Below are 22,183 nucleotides of genomic sequence, written 5' to 3' on the forward strand. Positions count from 1 at the left end.
AGGAAAATGGAATTGCTTTTTGACAATCTTGCTTAAATCAGATATAGAGGTGTTACTAGTGTTTCCTGCACCATATATGAGAAAAAAAATGTATTGTTGACTCTCACCACATTTGATCCAGTGATTTTAGGCAAATTAAATAGATCTTTATACATATATCTTTATACATATACTGAAGTATCCAAGGCTGAAAGAACGTAAAATGCTGGGACTTGCTTTAAAATACTTCAGCAAAGGAGAGGAAAAAAAAAAGTATAGATGAAACATTTGTGACATATTTCAACTGTGTAACGTGGGTGACGGTATATAGGGAGTTCAGGTCACCTTTTCCATTTCTGTCTACGCTTAAAGTTTTGCACGATAACTTTTCACAAAATGAGTTCTTTCCCAAGTTACCGTCCTGGTTAGGAAACCCGAGTCGGCGTAGGCGAACGTTCTTGTCTTCGCAACGAAACCGGGCGAAGCTTCTCCAGCCGAGGTGAGGCGGCCGTGGGCTCCACGCCCCTCCGGCCCTGCGCCAGCACGCGGGCCGAAAGCGCGCACGTTTCCCTCGAGCTGAATCTGACAACTCGCTCGCTGCTTTCCGGGGCTGGCAGGATCGCCGAGCTCAATTTGGAAGTGGCTCACGCCGGCGGCTTGGGGAACCCGGACGAACTCCCCTCGCGGGCTCCAAGGTCCCGGCCCAGGGTGGCGGGCCTGGCCCCTCGCAGCCCCTTCTCTGGATCTCGAGAGACCCCCGCCCCCCGGCACCGCTCCCTCGGTCCCCGTACCTCGAACCCCTGCCCAGCCCGCCGCCTACCGTCCAAGTCCTCTTCGTCCTCCGACTCGCTGTCCGCCACCGCGTCGGCGACCAGGCCAGCGCCGGGATCGAAATCCTGGGAGCCGGAAGGAGGGGCGGCGGGCGGGGTGGAGGCTCTGGAGCGGGCCTCGCGCAGGCGGGTGAAATAGTCCACCGCGAAGTCGACGAGGTCTGGTGGCCGCTGCCGCAGCACCTCCACGGTGTAGCCCTGCAGCAGCTCCGTGAGCCCGGGCGGGATCTGAATGTGGCTCATGCCGGCGGCGGCAGGCGGGACCGGGCCGCCGGCGGCCACCGCCTAGGCGGGCGCTCCCTCACGCCGGCCTCTCGCCCGGCGCCCCGCGAGGTCTCCTCACGCGCGACCCGGGTCGGGCCTTCCTCGCGCCACGCCGCCCTTTGGCCGGGTGTGTGTCTCCGGGCCCCACCACCCTACGCTACTCCGGCCGGCCTGGCGCCGCCGCCGCTGTCACTGGGCAGCCGCCGCCGCCGCCGCCGCCGCCGCGGGCACCGACGAGCGGGCGAGCGGGACGGGCGGGGCGGGAGCCCGGGTTGTGACGCACGCGGCCGCGAGCGTGCGCGCTCCCGCCGAGCGCCAGCCCTCAGTGCGCTTGCGCCAAGGGGCAGTCTGCTCGCCCGGCTGCCCTGGTGATCTTCAGTCCAGGCGCAAGGATGAGAGGTCTACCCGCTAAGCGGAGTGTTGGTGCCTTTTATCTTTCATTTCTTCTTTCAGCACACGCTAAGATCCAACCATCTGCCTGCCCTTACTGGGTACCAGGGACATAGCTGAGAGCCAAAGGCAAGAATGCCACCTTACCATCTCGGTGTGGTTCCAGATATGGTGGAGAATAAGGGGACCCTCTTTGGGGGGTGACATTCAAGCTGACTCCGAGGCCTGGGCAGGATATAACCACAGGAAGAGCCAGAGGAAAGCCATGTGGACATAGAGGACAACAAGAGTAAAGACCTGGGAAAGTCACAACCACCCTGACTGTTGGGTGGCATGGTGGCATGATCATAGGACCCTCCAAAGTCTGGCAGGAGGTCTGTGAGATGTCAAAGAAAGAAGGCCTTGTAGACTGTAGGAGTTTCGATGGTATAATAATTTGGGAGCCACAGGCAGATAAATCTGGAAAAATGAGTTAGAAAATATGTTCCTTGAGAAAAAGGAATAAAGCCTAGGGCAGGAATGACTACTGTGCCTGTTTCTCTGCTTGAGGATTCCCAGGACTAGGTCTGCACACCTATTCTCTCCCCATACTCTGCCCTGGACCCTGGGCCCTGAGCCAGCATTGCTTGATGGTGTTTCAGCAGATGGCAACACACTGTTTTCCTTTGTCCCTAGGAAGGGGCCTAAGCAATCTGGAGAGGCCATGCTATTTCCCAAGCTGCACTTTCACCTACAGCAGATTGCAAAGGAAGAGAAAAAAGTGGAAACCTTCCCAGTGTGTCCATAACACAGCCCAGGTGCTGACCAAAGTCCCAGTAAGCATGGGACAGCATCCTGACTCTCTGCTGGGCCAAGTCAGAAAGTGACTAGATATAGCCTTGGGAATCTGAAAGCATTTGGGATGGTTAAGCTCTGCCTGGTAATTACCCAGTATTAATTAAATTCTTACTAGGACCTCTCATTTTGCCTTGGCACACATCCAGGAGCTCAGTGCTGCTGGGAACTGAGCATCTAGAAGCAGGAATACCTGATCCCCACTGGTGCAGAAGCCACCCAGCCCCCAGGCCAGGCAAGTCTGTGATTCCAAAGAGCAGTGTCTCCCTGGACAAGTTTCTTGACTCCTGGGAGAAGTTCTGAACCATCAACTTTGTTAGGGGAAGGGTAGTGTCCAGCTCATTCCCTGCTGGTGTCCTTATTGCACAATCTTGCAAAAGATTTACTAAATAAATGAATAATAAATTTTCACACAGCAAGAAGAGCCAGTGAGACTGCTCTCCTGACCTGTCTCAGAACTAGGATCCTTTGATTCAAAGCTATGTGTCTGATCTCAGAATATAAAGACTTCAGTGAGGACAGGGCAATGAGAAGCTGGAGGGGCAGGGTTCCTCAACTCTCCTCTGCTCCTGTGTAGACTGACCCTTCCAAGTTTTCCAGGAGTCAGCCCATACTCGAAACCAAGGTGGGACTCCCACTGCTCTGCCACAACTGGGGATATGACCCACTTCAAGAAATCCTACCACTAACCTTTCAGGAAGGTAAATTCGCAACTCCACTCTCTAGTTTTCCCATTTGTCAGGTTTTATACATTTGAAAGGGGGAAAGGCAGCTGTACAATTAGGACTCCAACTTCAGTTGCAAACAGGGTAGGAGGAAGCTACTCCAGGACTGATGACAGAACTGACGGTGGGCAGGTTCTCTCAGTCACTCCAAGGACCCCCTCTCAACCTCTGCCTGAAGGAGGTTGGTCCTCCTGGCTTAGTCTCAGATACCCTAGCTTGGTCAGCCAGCCAGCCAGCTAGCAAACATGGCATTCAAAGGCATCTTCAGACCTGGAGGAAATGAGGACTACAGAAATCAGGAACTGCATAGCTGTTCCTCACCTGTCTCCAAAGACCAGCTTCAGAGGAAGGATGGAGAGCCAGCCTCCAGGTCCAGCTTGACTCTCCTCCCCTTGCACCTGGTCCTCAGAGCAGGGATCCATCTCTGCCCCTCTGGGGAAACCCTTCAATAGCAAGGGGGAGTTCCCAGGGCCTTCATGAGGGTCCAGCTGCGCTGGCAAAAGAACAGGGCCTTGGAACAAGAGAGAATACGAGAGGCCCAAGCCCCACATTTTCGATCCTCACCCTTCTAGGATTGCCTTCATTCAAGCCTGTCCACTGGAACCACTGGGGGTTACCATGGCAACTGAACCTGCAGGCAGCCAGTAACTGGGAAACAGCTGCCAACAGCCAGTAATGGTGGGTGGGAAAGGTCAAGAACAGAGACCCTCGAAAGCAAGAGAAATACAGAGACCATGGTAGACAGAAGAGGAGGCCCCAGAATCCTGCAAGATGCTCTACTCAACACAGATATACTCACCACCCAGAAGGTAGTCATCATTTTGCACAGGCTGCCACACTACCACCCTCGGAACAGACATGGACACCATGGGGCCAGTTCTCAGAATTGTTTACAACTATGCTTAGGAGAAGACTCTTGAGAGTCCCTTGAACTGCAAGGAGATCCAACCAGTCCATTCTGAAGGAGATCAACCCTGGGATTTCTTTGGAAGGAATGATGCTGAGGCTGAAACTCCAGTACTTTGGCCACCTCATGCGAAGAGTTGATTCATTGGAAAAGACTCTGATGCTGGGAGGGATTGGGGGCAGGAGGAGAAGAGGACAACAGAGGATGGGATGGCTGGATGGCATCACGGACTCGATGGACGTGAGTCTGGGTGAACTCCGGGAGTTGGTGATGGATAAGGAGGCCTGGTGTGCTGCGATTCATGGGGTCACAAAGAGTCGGACACGACTGAGCGACTGAACTGAACTGATGCTTACTCAAGTGGGGCACCTGTCTAGTCTAAGAGCAGTGAGTCTGCTGATAATGAACATGGGTAGGGTACCAACTGCTATTTCCAATGGAACAGTTATTTCCTGTGCTCTTGACAGGTTCATGATTTAAAAGTTTTTTTTTAATCATGAACCTCTTTCCAGGAAGAAGGGAGACATTCATAGTCCCCTAGACTTCTCTGGAGGACACCCTGCTCTTGGCCCAGACCCCCTGATGCAGACAGAGGGCATCACTGTCTGCCCTCTGATGCCCTCCACCTGGTCTGGAGGACTCACCCCCAGTAGGAACACCTCCCTCTCCTCTGCCCCAAGGGGCTGCTTCTCTAAGCCTAGCCCAACCCCCACCCATCTCCTGGGATTTGTTGTTCATCTGACCCACTCTACATACCAGTCCCCTGGCCCAGTCTCCCTGCATACTTAGTGTCTACCATCACCTGTTTCTATTTTGCACAGACCTTACAGCAGAAATGGTGCTGCTATTGCTTCTAACAGGCTGAGGTTGGAACAACCTCCCCTCTGTCCTTTACCTTTGACCCAGTTAATACTCCTCTTTGTGCTTGGATAAGGCTGTTCTCACTGCCTGGTTGTTTTAACCCTTACTGCTTCTACTTAATGCTGTCTGTAGCAGTCTAAGAAATTCCTTAAGGGGGCCCCAATCTCTCCCCAACCCTTACCCCCATCAAGGAGAGAAGAGACATATCAGGAACAGGTGGCATTTCAAAGTGCATCATAAACAGGAAGTGCCAGCCAGAAGAGGGTTACTCACCATCTGCTCTGCTCCCTTCACACATATGCCCCCAGGGGCTTCCCTTTTTTTGACTTCACATCTGTTGAATCCCCAGAGGAGTAAAAGAATCCACCAGCACTAGCATCAAAGAATCAAAATATTCCACTTTCCAATAGAAGCTGTTTCAAAGGGCAAATTATTCAGAAGCAGGAGACTGTAAAAGTGATCCTGAGCCATGGGAATGGTTAGCATTTAGCTAGAATGCAAACGCACTCCCAGGGCTCCCGGGAAAAGGTTGAGGTCTCAGGACTGTCTCAAGGACTGAGCAGTGCCGAGAAGAGCTTCAGGAGACACCTCGGAGGCCATCTCCTCATCAGTGAGAGATTAAACAAAGGTATCCCGCAGCATGAGACGGGAAAGCGTAACACTGAATTAATTAATTTTCCCAGGAAGAGAACAAACAGTTTTCATCCTTGAAGCAGTTATTTTTTTTTTTTTACTTGACCATCATCCAGAAATATCTTACCAGGAATAAAGCTTTTTTCCTTAAACCCCCAAATCTTCAGCTTCTGGGCTAATTGGCCACACCCACTCCCAGATGGGGGTGGGTCCCTTCCCCTCTCACCCATATATGCTGACTGATAGCTCTGAAGCCAAAGTCCAGGGATCTCTGTGCAGCTGCAGTGAGGCAGGAAGTGCCAGCAGAAGTGTGACTGCCAGATGGGTCAAAGCCAGAGAAGCCCAGCTCTGGTAGCCTCTCTCTTCCCCAGCTAAGGACGGACAGCGTGTCACTCTCCACTCTGACTCCCTCATCTTCCCTGGCTGCACCAGTCATCATCTTCAGCCTGATAAGTAAGGCCAGACATCAGATCATACAGTGACCCCCAAGTGCTATGGGAACAGTTACCAGTTAGGTTGCCTTATCCCACCCCATCCCCCATCGATCTGACCCTTGGGGCCGGGGCTGGGGCTGGGGCAGTCAGGGAAGGCCGGGTGGGCCAAGACTTCTTTCTCTTTCTCTTGCTGAAATCACTGCCTGAATTCCATCCAGGGAAGGCTGCTAGATGCCTAACAGCCTCCACCGAGGCCCCTGGCTGTTTGCTGAAATGACCCAGAATCAAAAGAAAAAAATTTCACACGATGCGAAAATTAGAAACAATATTTATTATTTCCTGTCCAAATAGGGTGCTCTCATGAGAAAAGAGTGTGCAAAAAGAGTCTTCCTACACTCTGGGCTTTCTCACTTTCTCACTTATCCTAGCAAGCTGGGATGGTCTATTCAAATCTCTCCTCGCTGTGTAGGAGGGAAAGCTTTCCACCGACTCCCGGGAAATTAGGCTACTCTAGGTTTAATTCTGATTACTTGCATGCATTAAAAAAACAAAACAAAACCAGAGTGTTAACAGGCTCTCTGCCCCTAGGCACATTTGCTCAGTCTGCTTGGACAGACAGATGCGGGCCTCAGGTCCACCTGGAGCTGTGCAGGCCAGGATTAGAGGATACCTTGGTGGGTGTTCCTGGCTAGGGATCCAGGAAGGCCCCAGCTCCTAGTCAGCTGGCTGAAAACATGCAGAATGTCTCCCGTGAGAGGCTGACAGTCCCTCTTTCTCGAAGAGTATTCTGCGTGTAGGAGGGCCTGTAGTCAACTGGCAGACAGCACCCTGGCCACGGGTGGTATGTGGTCTAGAAGCTACTTACTCCACCTCCAAGTCCTCATGAGATCCCTTAAATTGACAAGAGAGGATTCAAGTTGCAAAATGGCAAATTACACCAGGTAGAGGGTGTGATTAAGACAATGGTCTCGACAGGTCCATGCAGAGAGCTCTCATCCCACCATCCCCCTCTCCTCACACCTCAGGACCGCCTAGTCCCGCCCACTGTTCCTCCTGGATGACAGCTTCTGGCATCCTGAAGCCTGGAGCAACCTTCATTCAGCCTCACAAGTTGGGCACGGCCCAGTTAAGGAACTTCATGGCAACTTCAAAGCCCAGGAAACAGGCCTGAGAAGGGGTTGGAAGGAAGAGAAAAGCCAACAGGAATTGTGGCTACTCACAGAGACCCCCAGCGTTGAGCTCAGCTGGCCCTGTCAGGACCAAAATGCCCTTCCTAATCTTACCCATCCCCCAAGTCATGGAATCAAGTTGTGCTTTCTCATCCCTAATAGGGAAAGAAAATAAATGTCCCACAACTGGCCACTTCTGATGGCCATGGCAGGAAGTCAAAGCTCCTCACCTTGGAGAATCACAAAGGTAATTCATCTGACAGGTTTAGGAAAGGGGACAAATAAGGAGGCTCTGGCTGAGGGTGGGACTCCAGAAAAACTGAGCCCCCAGTTCAGTCTCAGAAGCAAGCAAAAGTCCGACCACCTGCACTCTGCTCTGAGCCCCAAACGGAAAAAGCATAGCCCCCGCCAGTCACTCACCGCGTTGGCTGGGAAGGCTCGGATCATCACTGCATTGAAGCCCTTGTACAAGGATGTGATGCCTTCATCCCGGATCAGCTCCCTCAGCACATCTCTGAAACCATTAGGATATTTCCCAGGAGGCGCTGTGGGCAGAACCCAACCATTAAGGCTTCAAGAAGCTTTCTGACCTGACCATGGTGACCTACAAGGGGACAATTTTGTAGTCAAGTCTTCCTGCAGGGCCATAGCACCAGGGAGAGGCTACTGTGTGGGTTACCCAGGACCAGTCCACAGACAACACAGTTCACCCTGGAACAAACCAATGTCTGGATTATACTAGTGCCGAGGGAACGGGGAAAAGAATGAACGATGAAATCGTCCTTCCGCTCACGTGGGGGAAGGGAGGCTGACGTGACTTCTTCTCTCACCTTTTTTTGGTCACATTGCGCAGCATGTGGATCTTCGTTCACCAGGGACCAAACCTGTGTCCCGTCTAGTGGAGTCTTAACCACTGGACCACCAGGGAAGCCCTTCTCTCAGTTCCTTTATGTTTAGGCTGACGAGAAAATGAGTCTCACATTCTCAGGGCACAAATGACCACATGGGAGAGTGCTGGCCAGACACTCGCCGAGAGCTACTGTGGAGAGGGAGTATGCCTAAGACCTGAAGAGCTCCGTATCCCAGGGGCAGCCAGTTTGGGGGCCCACTCCAACCCCATCCACCCCTCTTCTCCCCTACTAACCAGTCTGGAAGCGGGACTTGAGCACGTCTGGGGGGATTGCCACAGCCCAGTTGAAGATCCCCGCAAAACCCCCAGCCACCAGGATCCGAGGCACGCTGAGCTCATTGACGCTGCAGAACATCAAACACAGCCCTGGTCACACAAAGGCTGTGAGAGTGGCGTTCAGATCATCCCCCTCTGTGCAGAGCTGGCAGCCACAGAGAGGGAGGAACTGCCTGGACGGAGGTGGTCCAAGGCCAAGACTCCTGTGACAAGGTAGCTGCCACTCTTTGGAGGAGGTTTTCTGTACTTGTTTCAAACCCTTGCTCCACTGGGCGAGGCACAGAGTAAGAGTATTGGTATTAGCTGGCGCTCAACAGTAACAAGAGGGAAGTAGACATGGAGACAGAAGCAGGTCCCATTTCTGCCTTCAGACCCACTAATGGGAAAGGGCAACCTACCGGTAATGAGGGAAAGTGGCTTCTAAGCTCTTCTGTTCTCCTCACCTCTTTCCCTCTGGAGTGAAGATATTTTTCAGCCACTCATATGTCATGAAATACATGCCACTGGCTGGAACATCTGTTAGTGGCAAGAAAGATGTAAAATAAATGACAGAAAATCCTCACAGATTCCTTGATCTTCGGATAGCCAGCCTTGGCATTGGACCCTTGAAGGTTTCCTGAGAAGTTCCTCAGCAGCACTTCCTACCTGCGGTGATCAAAGGTGGCTCTGGGGCCAGCACTGGTGTCAGTGAGCACAAAAAAGCATGACATTATTTCACCTTCAGAGGCCCTCTGAATGGTCCCCACTGACATGCCCACTCCAAGCAGTTTTAACTGGAGCTCCCCTCTGGCCTTCCTCCAAGCTGCCGTCCCAGGGCTATCTCTGGTGCCTGGCGCCACCCCAGTAGGACACGCCTCTCAAGCCAAACAGAGCGCCACTGTTACTAAGGCATCCTTTTTTCTGGCTGCACCACGTGGCACCAGGGATCAAACCCAGGCCCCCTACATTGGAAGCTTGGAGTCTTAACCACAGACCACCAGGGAAGCCTCCTACGTTAGTCTTTTTCCCACTTATCCCTCCAGCCGTGATTTCCCTCTACTTGCTACTGCCACTGTCATGACTTCCACCCTTGAGGGCCAGCTACCAGAAGGATGGAAGGTCCCCCCATTCTCATGCATGTCCACGCTGGCCAGAGGTGAAATGGCCTAAAACCAGGACACACCATGCCAGCCCTGTCAGGGCTGTGGCATGTATGGTGCCAAGGTTAATCCAGAGATCCAGGCAAGACCTCTCAGTGGCAAATCCACCACAGGTGGAGGGCTCAAAGGTTACCTCGCATGAGCGTGAGTACAGTCCCCTTGTAGATCCCTCGGATCCCAGCCTCCTTGTATAGCTTCTTTGCACAGTCCAAAGGACCAGTGTACTTGGTCTCCCCTGAAGAAGCCTGAATCTGAGAGGGAGGAAAGAATCATCAAGTCAGCAAGAGCAACATCCAAGTCAACAGACTCAGCAGGCCACGGAAGATTACATAGTGAGTGTGCCAGTGGTCATTATGCATTAGATCAATGAAAGACGTCACTGTCAAATCGACAGTTGTTTAGAATGTATAATATTGGTGGAAGTCACTATGAAATAAGGCTAGGTGAAAATATGACAAAATATACACACACTGATTAGGAAAAAATAAAAAACAGCAGAAGAATTGGAAAGTAACTTGAAAAATAAATTCCCAAGTATCTTTATTCTCAATAAAGGTAGTTGGAAGTTCTAGAAAGGACTAGACAAATATTTCAGTCATTTACTTATTCCTTCAACAAATATCCATGAAATACAAAATCCATTCCAAGCTCTAAGTGATCATGAAGCTTGGTTAAGAGAAGGTAAACTGGAAATTGTATTCAGAGTTCTAAGTGCTTGGACAGAGGTCCTGTGCAGAGCCAGGGGACGGCCAAGGAGAGGCCCTCTGTCCCAGTCTCTTAATTAATTAAGAAAATTAAATGTGCATTAATTTTTAAAAATACCATCCTTGTAGAGAAGGGGGACAAAAGGAAGCCAATGTAGAAAAATAGGGGAAACCTATTGAAAATGTGTTCATTTCCCCAAGAGCCAAGAGCCAAGAGCCTGAGGGCAAGCAGGAGGTATTCCAGAAAAGATCTGAGAGAAAGAGAGCCTGTACAGGATCCAAAGCAAGTACAGAGTCAAGAGGAATCCAAACATATGAGGGCATCAACCAAAGAGTAATTAAAGTTGGAAAGGGAGTTCAGATTTAAGAGTTCCCAAGGAGAAATAGTTACAAAATAAATATACAAATCCAACAATTTTTGTACATACCAACAACTAGTGGAAGAATAATGGAAAAGAATCTCATTCAAAATAACAAAATATATGTGCATCAAGCCATAGGACTGGCGTAAATAAAACTCTAAAACCTTTCCAAGGGATATAAAAGAAGAGGTGAATAAAAAGAGAGTAAGAGTTTTGTTGGGCTTCCCTGGTGGCACACTAGTAAAGAATCCATCTGCCAATGCAGGAGACGCGGTGTGACCCCTTGGTCGGGAAGATCCCCTGGAGAAGAAAAGAGCAACCCACTCGAGGATTCTTGCCTGGAAAATTCCATGGACAGAGGAACCTTGAGGGCTACAGTCCATGGGGTCTCAAAAGAGTAAGATGTGATCTAGCAATGGAAGAACAACAAAAACAGTTCTAGTTAGGAAAAGTTTTCAATCGAAAGATGTCAATTTCTCTGAAAATAATAAACTTAAGATAATGTCAGCTGAGTATCAGTGGCTTTTAAAACAAAATATAACTTCCCCAGATGACCCTGCCACAGGTGAACCTGGTATGTCTGAGGAATGGCAGGGTGGCCCATGTTATCAGAGGATGCTAGAGTTGACTCACAGTGACCTGCAGGGACAAAGAGGACGGAGCACGGAAGTGGCACAGTAACAGAATCCACTCACTGTTACGTATGGTACAGACTATAAACAGGGAGACAAGTGAGGAGGACCTTACAGGCACCCAGCACAGTGATGAAGGTGACCTGGGGCCACGTGGTTTACAGTGGAGGTGGTGGGAAGGAGCAGACTCGGGATACGGTAAAAGCCAGCTTAACTGTTCAACAAACGGGATGTGTACAATGAGACAAAAAGGAATCTAGGAGGACTCTGGGGCTTTAGGGCTGAACAACTAGACAGATGGTATTGCCCCCAACAGAGCTGTAGAAGGCTGTAAGTGAAGCAAGTACTAAGGAAGACCAGGCGTTCAGCTTTGCACATGGTGACTTTGAGGTGCCTATTAGTGTCCAGTGGGAATGTTGGATGAACTAGTCCAGAGTGCAGGAGAAAACTGAGCTGGTGATACAAATTGGAAAATCATCATCATACAGATTGTGTCTAAATATCATGAGACGAGAAGAAATCATCAGTGAGATGAGTGTAATAGCACTGAGTCTCATGCACATGAATATTAAAAGATCGAGAAGATGATGATGAATCAACAAAAGACATAGAGAAGGAGCAGCCAAGTAGGTAGAAAGTCAGGAGAGAAGCCAAGTGAAGATAGCTCTTCAAGGAAGAGTAGGGGACCAGTTGAGTCCAATCAAGATGGATCAATGTCCAGGTCCAAGAACTGAACACTGGACTTAGTGTAAAAGTCACTAGTGACCTTGATAAAAGTAGTTTTGTTAGCGTAGTGAGGCAAAAGCCAGTCTGATGTATGTTTTAAATATTAGAGAAGAGGTACTGGAGACAAAGAGTGGGGAAAAAAAACAACAAAAATGAAAAACTTTTTTAAAGAGTTTCAATGTAAGAGGGAGTAAAGACGGAGCTTCCTTGATGAAAGGATAAAGAATCTGCCTGCAATGCAGGAGACACAGGAGATTCGGGTTTGATCCCTGGGTCAGGAAGATGCCCTGGAGGAGGAAATGGCAACCTACTCCAGTATTCTTGCCTGAAGAATCCCATGGACAGATAAGCCTGGCGGGCTACAGTCCGTGGGGTCACAAAGAGTCAGACATGACTGAGTGACTAAGTACCCGTGCACAACCATGCACAGAGCAAAGTCAGGAAGTCCAGAAATGGAGCTGGAAGGTAAAAGAGAGAAGTCTGGATTTTTAAGGTGAAAACAGAAGCAGGTTCATGCCTTTATTGCCAAAGAGAACAATCTACTGGGAAGCAAAAACTGATGTTGAAGGAGAGAAAGAACTGCTGAAACAAGGTATCTGAATGGGCAAGAGGGGTTAAGAGGTGGGGTCAAGCAGAAGCAGAAGCATGGGCCATTCTTGGTGGAAACAGGCCAGGCAGCCACAGATGTAGTCAGGTGCCAGTAGGGCAGTGGAGGGCATTTGGTAAAGTTCTCTTCTGGTGGGTTCAGTTTTCTCTGTGAAGTAGAAAGCCAGGTCATCTGGTGAGAGGGTCGGGGTTTGAGAAGAGAAGAGAGGTACAAAGTAGCCACCCAGCAGAGTGGAGGAGTGCACAGGGACTGTCTCATCTAGGAGCAGAAATCAGGGGGACTTCCCTGGTGGTCCAATGGTTGAGAGTCCACCTGCCAATGCGGGGGGATACGGGTTCAATCCCCGGTTTGGGAACTAAAACCCCACCTGCCACGGAGCAACTGGGCCCGTAGGCCATAATTACTGAAGCCCGCGTGCCTGGAGCCTGCGCTCTGCAGCAAGAGAGGCCACTGCAACTAGAGAAAGCCCTTCAGCAGCAACGAAGACGAGCACAGCCAAAACTAACTAAATTAATTAATCAAAAAAAAAAAAAGAAGAAGAAGAAGCCATGATGGAAAACGCTAATGGACAAGGCTACTGAAAATAAACATTCAGTAACTCAAAATCAATATACATACTTCTAGCAAGTCTTTATTCTTCCTGCTAAATACCAAAGAAAAAAACAGCCCTAACATTATTTGTTTTAAACAAATATAAGAGGGCTCTGAGAATCTGGAGAGCAGAAGCAGACTCACTAAGGACTTTCTGCCTTGAGCAATGACATCATGGTGAATTCCCTGTATATTCTCATTTGACATATCTCACACTTGAGGCAAAAGATATTGGTGATCCAGGAATGCCAACAGGCACAGACTAAAAAGAAGGCCCAATGAAAGCCTGCATTCCCTAGATAAAGGATCAGAAAAGGAACAGCCTAGAAAGACAGAACATCTTTAGACAAAAAGCACAGTATTCTAGCCATACATCATAGGAAAAACTGTAGCCTCACCCTCACCCACATGAGCAAAGACCATGTGGGAAGCCCGGACTTCCTCCTTTGCAGGGCTGTAACGAGGTACTCAATGTGCTGCCTGGGTGTAGTCAAAGAAGACCAAGGAGGGAATGAGGACTTTCATCCCTGACAGCTGTATCCGGGGCTCTCCTGTCCTGTGTTGTCAGCAGAGTCACTAGAACTCCCACACCCACCCAACAGTAAAAAGCAGTGCCCCACCCTCAAGTGTCAATAGAGGGCAAGTGGGGCCCCTGCACTTGTACTCACTTGGCAGTAACAAGGCAGCAGCCCTCACTTCCTACTGGCGTGGTGTCAGAGAAAGCCAACAGAAAGAGGAAGTTTATATAGGGTCCAAAATCTCAATAAAATATGCAAATATCCGGGTTCCAACTGGAAATCGCACATCACATCCTAAACCAGGAAGATCTCAAACTGAAAGAAAAAAGCAGTAGAGGCCAACACCAAGATGACAGAGATGTACGAATCCTCTGACAAACATTTTAGAGCAGGCATTGTAAAACTCCTTCAATGACGAATCGTGAATATGCTTGAAATAAATTCAAAAAATTAGAAAGCCACAGCAAAGAAAGAAAATCTTCGCATAGAAATAGAAGATATGAGGAAGAACCAAATGAAAGTTTTAGAACTGAAAAACAGCCAAAATAAAAAACTCAGTGGATGGCCCGCTCAACAGCAGAATACAGTGGAGAGATAGAAAAAAAAAAAACAAAACAGCATTAGAAGACAAAACACTGGAAAATATCCAATCTGAACAAGACACAAAACAAACTGAAACAAATTAAACAGAACCTCAGGGACTGTAACTCCATGGGGCTATGTCAGAAAATCTTAATATATGTGTCCTCACAGTCCCAGAAGAAGAGAAAAGACAGTAGGACTGAACAAATACTCAAAGAAGCAACTGCTGAAAACTCCCCGAATTTGGCAAAACATAAACATAGAGAGCTTCCCTGACAGCCCTCTGGTCAAGAATCCGCCTGGGCCCCAGGCAAATAGCAGGGAGGGAACACAGCTCCATCCATCCACAGAAAATTGGATTAAAGATTTACCGAGCATGGCCCCGCCCATCAGAACAAGACCCAGTTTCCCCCTTAGTCTCTCCCATCAGGAAGCTTCCATAAGCCTCTTATCCTTCCCCATCAAAGGGCAGACAGACTGAAAACCACAGTCTCAGAAAACTAACCAATCTAATCCCATGGACCACAGCCTTGTCTAACTCAATGAAATTATGAGCCATGTGTGTAGGGCCACCCAAGACGGGCGGGTCAGGGTGGAGAGGTCTGACAGAATGTGGTCCACTGGAGAAGGGAATGGCAAACCACTTCAGTATTCTTGCCTTGAGAACCCCATGAAAGGATGAGAAGGCAAAACGATATGACACTGAAAGATGAACTCCCCAGGTGGGTAGATGCCGATTATGCTACTCTAGATCAGTGGAGAAATACTCCAGAAAGAATGGAGAGACAGAGCCAAAGAAAAAACACCAGTCGTGGATGTGACTGGTGATGGAAGCAAGATCCGATGCTGTAAAGAGCAATACTGCATAGGAACCTGGAATGTTAGGTCCAAGAATCAAGGCAAATTGAAGTAGTCAAACAGGAGATGGTAAGAGTGAACATCGACATTTTAGGAATCAGCAAACTAAAATGGACTGGAATGCGTGAATTTAACTCAGATGACCACTATAATTACTACTGTGGGCAAGAATCCCTTAAAAGAAATGCAGTAGCCATCATAGTGAACAAGAGAGTCCGAAATGCAGTACTTGGATGCAACCTCAAAAACAACAGAATGATCTCTGTTTGTTTCTAAGGCAAACCATTCAATATCACAGTAATCCAAGTCTATGCCTCAACAAGAAATGCTGAAGAAGCTGAAGCTGAATGGTTCTGTGAAGATCTACAAGACCTTCTAGAACTAACACCCCCCAAAAAATGTCCTTTTCATTACAGGGGACTGGAATGCAAAAGTAGGAAGTCAAGAAACACTGGAGTAACAGGCAAATTTGGCCTTGGAGTACCGAACGAAACAGGGCAAAGGCTAATAGAGTTTTGCCAAGAGAATGCACTGGTCATAGCAAATACCCTCTTCCAAAAACACAAGAGAAGACACTACACATGGACACCACCAGGTGGTCAACACTGCAATCAAGTTGATTATTCTTTGTAGCAAAAGATGGAGAAGCTCTATACAGTCAGCAAAAACAAGACCGGGAGCTGACTATGGCTCAGATCATGAACTCCTTATTGCCAAATTCAGACTTAAATTGAAGAAACCACTAGACCACTCAAAGTGAAAAGTGAAAGTGAAAGTGAAGTCGCTCAGTCGTGTCTGACTCTTTGCGACTCCATGGACTGTAGCCTACCAGGCTCCTCCGTCCATGGGATTTTCCAGGCAATAGTACTGGAGTGGGTTGCCATTTCCTTCTCCAGGGGATCTTCCCGACCCAGGGATCGAACCCAGGTCTCCTGCATTGCAGACAGACACTTTACCCTCTGAGACAACAGGAAAGTCCAAGCCATTCAGGTATGACCTAAATCAAATCCCTAACAATTATACAGTGGAAGTGACAAATAGATTCAAGGGACTAGATCTGATAGAGTGCCTGATGAACTATGGACAGAGGTGCGTGACATTGTACAGGAGACAGGGAGCAAGACCATCCCCAAGAAAAAGAAATGCAAACGAGCAAAATGGCTGTCTGAGGAGGACTTACAAATAGCTATGAAAAGAAGAGAAGGGAAAAGCAAAGGAGAAGAGGAAAGATATAAGCATTTGAATGCAGAGTTCCAAAGAATAGCAAGAAGAGATAAGAAAGCCTTCCTCAGTGATCAATGCAAAGAAATAGAGGAAAACAACAGAATGGGAAAGACGAGATCTCTTCAAGAAAATTAGAGATACCAACGAAACACTTCATGCAAAGATGGGCTCAGTAAAGGACAGAAATGGTATGGACCTAACAGAAGCAGAAGATATTAAGAAGAGGTGGCAAGAATACACAGAAGAACTGTACAAAAAAGATCTTCACGACCCAGATAATCATGATGGTGTGATCACTCACCTAGAGCCAGACATCCTGGAATGTGAAGTCAAGTGGGCCTTAGGAAGCATCACTACAAACAAAGCTAGTGGAGGTGATGGAATTCCATTTGAGCTATTTCAAATCCTGAAAGATGATGCTGTGAAAGTGCTGCACTGAATATGCCAGCAAATTTAGAAAACTCAGCAGTGGCCACAGGACTGGAAAAGGTCAGTTTTCATTTCAATCCCTAAGAAAGGCAATGCCAAAGAATGCTCAAACTACTGCACAAAAGGCACTCACCTCACACGCTAGTAAAGTAATGCTCAAAATTCTCCACGCCAGGCTTCAGCAATACGTGAACCATGAAATTCCAGATGTTCAAGCTGGTTTTAGAAAAGGCAGAACCAGAGATCAAATTGCCAACATCCGCTGGATCATTGAAAAAGCAAGAGAGTTCCAGAAAGACATCTATTTCTGCTTTATTGACTATGCCAAAGCCTTTGGCTGTGTAGATCACAATAAACTGTGGAAAATTCTGAAAGAGATGGGAATACCAGACCACCTGACCTGCCTCTTGAGAAACCTGTATGCAGGTCAGGAAGCAACAGTTAGAACTGGACATGGAACAACAGACTTGTTCCAAGTAGGAAAAGGAGTACGTCAAGGCTATATATTGTTACCCTACTTATTTAACTTATATTCAGAGTACGTCATGAGAAATGCTTGGCTGGAAGAAGCACAAGCTGGAATCAAGATTGCCGGAAGAAATATCAATAACCTCAGATATGCAGATGACACCTCCCTATGACAGAAAGTGAAGAAGAACTAAAGAGACTCTCGATGCAAGTGAAAGAGGAGAGTGAAAAAGTTGGCTTAAAGCTCAACATTCAGAAAACTAAGATCATGGCATCCGGTCCCAACACTTCATGGGAAATAGATGAAGAAACAGTGGAAACAGTTGCAGACTTTATTTTTGGGGTTCCAAAATCACTGCAGATGGTGACTGCAGCCATGAAGTTAAAAGAGACTTACTCCTTGGAAGAAAAGTTATGACTAACCTAGACAGCATATTAAAAAGCAGAGACATTACTTTGCCAACAAAGGTCTGTAGTCATGTATGGATGTGAGAGTTGGAGTATAAAGAAAGCTGAGTGCCGACGAATTGATGCTTTTGAACTGTGGTGTTGGAGAAGACTCTTGACAGTCCCTTGGACTGCAAGGAGATTCAACCAGTCCATCCTAAAGGAAATCAATCCTGAATATTCATTGGAAGGACTGATGCTGAAGCTGAAACTCCAATACTTTGGCCACCTGATGCAAAGAGCTGACTCATTTGAAAAGACCCTGATGCTGGAAAAGATTGAAGGTGAGAGGAGAAGGGGATGACAGAGGATGAGATGGTTGGATGGCATCACCGACTCAATGGGCATGAGTTTGAGTAAACTCTGGGAGCTGGTGATGGACAGGGAGGCCTGGTGTGCTGCCGTCCATGGGGTCACAAAGAGTCAGACATGAGTGAGTGTATGACCTGAACTGAAACATAGAGATTTAAGAAGCTGACCCAAACCTAAACAGAATACCCCCAAATAAATCCATGCCAGAGCACAGTGCAAATGAACTTACTCGAAAACTGAAAACAAAGAAAGAAGCTTAAGAGTAGCCTGAGAAAAATAACACATATTGATGTGAGTTGGACCATAAAGAAGACTGAGCACTGAAGAATTTATGCTTTTGAACTGAGGTGTTGGAGAAGACTCTCGAGAGCCCCTTGGACTGCAAGAAGATCAAACCAGTCCATCCTAAAGGAAAGCAGTCCTGAATATTCACTGGAAGGACTGACGCTGAAGCTGAAGCTCCAATACTTTGGCCACCTGATGTGGAGAGCCAACTCACTGAAAAAGACCTTGATGCTGGGAAAGACTGAAGATAGGAGCAGAAGGGGGCGACAGAGGAGGAGATGTTTGGATAGCATCACTGGCTCAATGGACATGAGTTTGAACAAACTCTGGGGGATGGTGAAGGACAGAGAAGCCTTGTAATCCATGGGGTCACAAAGAGTTGGACATGACTTAGCAACTGAAGAACAACACTGAAATATTTAGAATGACAACAGAAACCGGGGAGGGTAGAAAGGAGTAGCACAGTATCCTTCAGCAGCTGAAAGAAAAGAACTGTCATCCCAGAATCCTATGTCAAGTGAAAATTATTCTTCATGAATAAAGGGAAAATCAGGCATTCTTAGATGAAAGAAAACTAAGAGACTTCGTCATTCACAGATATATCCCAAGAGAATGGCTAAAGGAAGTTCTTTAAACAGAAAATAAACTATAAAAGAAGGAACTCTGGAACATCAGGATGAACACGGTAAGCAAAAATATGGAATATTATATAATGGTAATATGAAGAACATTTACACAGTGATAAAAAGGCCAATCCACCAAGAAGACATAGCAATTCTAAGTGTGTATACATTAGACAAAAATACTGCAATCTTTGTGAAGGGACACTAACGGAATTGAAAGAAAAAACAAACTCACAGTAACAGCTGGAGATTTCGAATTCCTCCATCAACAAACAGAACAACTAGACAGAAAATCATCAAGGATAAAGAAGTCAACACCATCAACCAACAGGATATAATCAACATTTATAGATTATGCCACCAAACAACAGCAGCACACATATTCTTTTTAAATGCCGTGGCACAGACAGGATAAACCATATCCAAGGCCATAAAGCAAACCTCAAGAAATTTAAAAGAATGTAAATAATACAGAATATGTTCTTCAATCACAATGGACTCAAACTAGAAATCAATAATCTCCAACACTTGGAAACTGAACAACACTCTTCAAAGCAATTCAAAAAGGAAGTCCCAAAGGAAACTAGAAAACACACTCAACTGACTGAAAACTGAAATATATTAGAGTTTGTGGGACATAGCTAAAGCAGTGCAGAGAGGAAACTTTATAGCACTGACTGTACACTTCAGAAGAGAGGAAAGGCTTCAAACCAATATTCTAAGCTTGCACTTCAAAAGCTTTAAAAAAAAGAGAGAGACAGAAAAGCAAACTAAACCCAAAAACAAGCAAAAGGAAGGAGATCACAAAAACAGAAGCAGAAACCAATGGAATTGAAAACAGAAAAATAATAAAGAAAATCAAAGAGGGGAGTTCCCCGTTGGCCTAGTGGTTAGGATTCTGGGCTTTCATTGCCATGGCCTGGTTTCAATCCCTGGTCGAGGAACTGAGATCCTACAAGCTGCATTACACAGTTGAAAAAAAAAAAAGAAAAAGAAAAATCTTTTTTGAAAAGATTAATAAAAACTGACAAACCTCTAGTGAGTCTGACAAAGAGAAAAGAAAGAGAAGTCACAGATTACTAATACCAGGGATAAAACAGAAGATAATAACTACAGACCCTGCAGACATAAAAAAGACAATAAAGGAGTACTGCAAACAACTTTACACACACATATCTGACAACTTAGACAAAAAAACAAAACTATCACCATTTTTCCCAACAGGAAATAAGTCATTTGAATAGGCCTGTAACTTTAAAGAAAGCTGAATTCATAATTTTAAAATTTCTTCCCCCAAATCTCAAGCCTATATGATTTCACTATAAAATTCTACCAATTCTACCAAATGTTTACAGAAAAATCAACACATATTCTCTACACAGAAGAGGGAACAATTCCTAATTCATTTTATGAAGCTAGTGTTACTCTGATATCAAAACCAGACGAAGGCAATACAGAAAAAAAAAAAATGACAGACTAATATCTCTCATGACTATAGATGAAAAATCCTTAACAAAATATAAGAAAAAAACTCAGCAATATATAAACAGAATCATATACCAGGTTGGGGAGTTTATTCCAGTAATGAATTGGTTCAGTGTTCAAAAAGCAATGGAAGTAATTCACTATATTAAGAGTTTAGGAGAAAAATCACGCGATCACATTAATAAAGGAAGAAAAAACATTTGACAAAAGTCAATATCCATAAAACTCTCAGAAAAAGAGGAAGAGAAGGTAACCTTCTCAAGTTGACAAAGAGCATCTAGCAATGTGGGAGACCTGGGTTCGATCCCTGGGCTGGGAAGATGCTCTGGAGGAGGGCATGGCAACCCACTCCAAAATTACATCTGTGTCTCTCATACTGGTTGGAGAAGGCAATGGCACCCCACTCCAGTACTCCCGCCTGGAAAATCCTATGGACGGAGGAGCCTGGTTGGCTGCAGTCCATGGGGTCGCGAAGAGTTGGACATGACTGAGCGACTTCACTTTCACTTTTCACTTTCATGCTTTGGAGAAGGAAATGGCAACCCACTCCGGTGTTCTTGCCTGGAGAATCCCGGGGACGGGGGAGCCTGGTGGGCTGCCGTCTATGGGGTCGCACAGAGTCAGACACGACTGAAGCGACTTAGCAGCAGCTCTTATACTGGCAGGAGGATTCTTTCCCACTGAGCCACCTGGGCTCCCTGAGGTTATATTTAATGGTGAAATGCTGAATACTTCCCCATAAGATTGGGAACAAGGAAAAAATATCCATTCTCATCAGTCTTATTCAACATGGTACTGGACGTTCTAGCCAGTGAAATAAGGATATAAAAGGTCAACAGATCAGAAATGAAGAAATAAAACTTGCAAATAACAAGATTATCTACATAGGAAATCCCAAAGAATCTTAAAAAAAAAAAATTAGAATTAATAAAAGCATTCAGGAAGGTTCACAAGATACAAAATTAACATACAAAAATCAACTGTATTTCAGGCTTCCCTGGTAGTCCAGTGGTTAAGAATCTGCCTGCCAATGCAAGGGACACTGGTTCAATCCCTGATCCAGGAAGATCCCACATGCCACAAGGCAACTAAGCCCATGTGTCACAAGTACTGAGCTCATGCGGTGCAACTACTGAAGGCCAAGTGCCCTTGAGCCTGTGCTCCACAACAAGAGAAGTCGTTGCAATGAGAAGCCCGCGCACTGCAGCTAGAGACTAGACCCCACTCACCACGACCAGAGAAAGCCCTTGAGCAGCAACAAAGACCCACCACAGACAAAAATTAAAATAAATACATATTTTTACATTTTTAAAAATCAACTGTATTTCTACAAACTAGCAATGAACATGCAAACAACAAAATTAAAATTATAATACCATTTACAATGTCACTTTACAAAGGACTTAGGTGTGTAAGAAAACACAGTAAGAGTTTATATGCTGAAAACTACACAATGCTGACGAAAGAAATTAAAGTTCTAAATAAATGGAGAGGTGTAACATGTCTGGGTATTGGAAGACTCAAAATAATGTGTTAATTCTCCCAAGTTGATCTATAGATTCAACATACTCTCAGCAAGAATCTTCTCAGTTTTCTAAACTATCCTAAAAGTAACATGGAAATAACAAAGAAATTAGAACAGCGAGAACAGTTTTTTTTAATTTTATTTTATTTGGCTATGTTGAGTCTTAGTTGCAGCACTGGGTCTTGGTTGCAGTGCATGGGTTCCAGGGCATGTCGGTTCAGCAGTTGTGGTCTTCAGACTTAGTTGCCCCATGGCATGTGGGATCTTAGTTCCTGGACCAGGGATCGAACCCATGCCCCCTGCCTTGGAAGGCAGATTTCCAACCACTAGACCACCAGGGAAGTCCCAAACAAGTTTTTTTTTTTTTTAAAGAATAAAGCGGGAGGGATCAGTCTAGACAGTTTTAAGACTTAGCCTATGGCTATACTAATCAAGACTGTGTAATATTAGTGTA

The 22,183-nt window shown here is 46.5% G+C and overlaps 2 protein-coding genes across 2 annotated transcripts in view; both read right to left on the minus strand.

The window, feature by feature from the left end:
- The window catches only part of PRKAR2A (protein kinase cAMP-dependent type II regulatory subunit alpha), a 61,818-nt gene extending 60,503 nt beyond the window's left edge, over nt 1-1,315 (minus strand). Inside the window, exon 1 of the mRNA XM_040246993.1 lies at nt 800-1,315. Within this exon, the coding sequence (XP_040102927.1) occupies nt 800-1,052 (253 nt within the window). The 5' untranslated portion in view covers nt 1,053-1,315. The remainder of the gene's footprint in view (nt 1-799) is intronic.
- Nucleotides 1,316-6,168: 4,853 nt separating this feature from the next.
- Nucleotides 6,169-22,183, minus strand: part of SLC25A20 (solute carrier family 25 member 20) — a 37,250-nt gene continuing 21,235 nt past the window's right edge. The window contains exons 5-9 of the mRNA XM_040247005.1: nt 9,485-9,602; nt 8,656-8,728; nt 8,171-8,280; nt 7,447-7,571; nt 6,169-7,024 (exon numbers count right to left, since the gene is read on the minus strand). Coding sequence (XP_040102939.1) covers nt 6,962-7,024; nt 7,447-7,571; nt 8,171-8,280; nt 8,656-8,728; nt 9,485-9,602 — 489 coding nt within the window. The 3' untranslated portion in view covers nt 6,169-6,961. The remainder of the gene's footprint in view (nt 7,025-7,446; nt 7,572-8,170; nt 8,281-8,655; nt 8,729-9,484; nt 9,603-22,183) is intronic.

This window comes from Oryx dammah, unplaced genomic scaffold, assembly GCF_014754425.2.
Source record: "Oryx dammah isolate SB20612 unplaced genomic scaffold, SCBI_Odam_1.1 HiC_scaffold_9, whole genome shotgun sequence".
Classification (NCBI taxonomy): Eukaryota; Metazoa; Chordata; class Mammalia; order Artiodactyla; family Bovidae; genus Oryx; species Oryx dammah.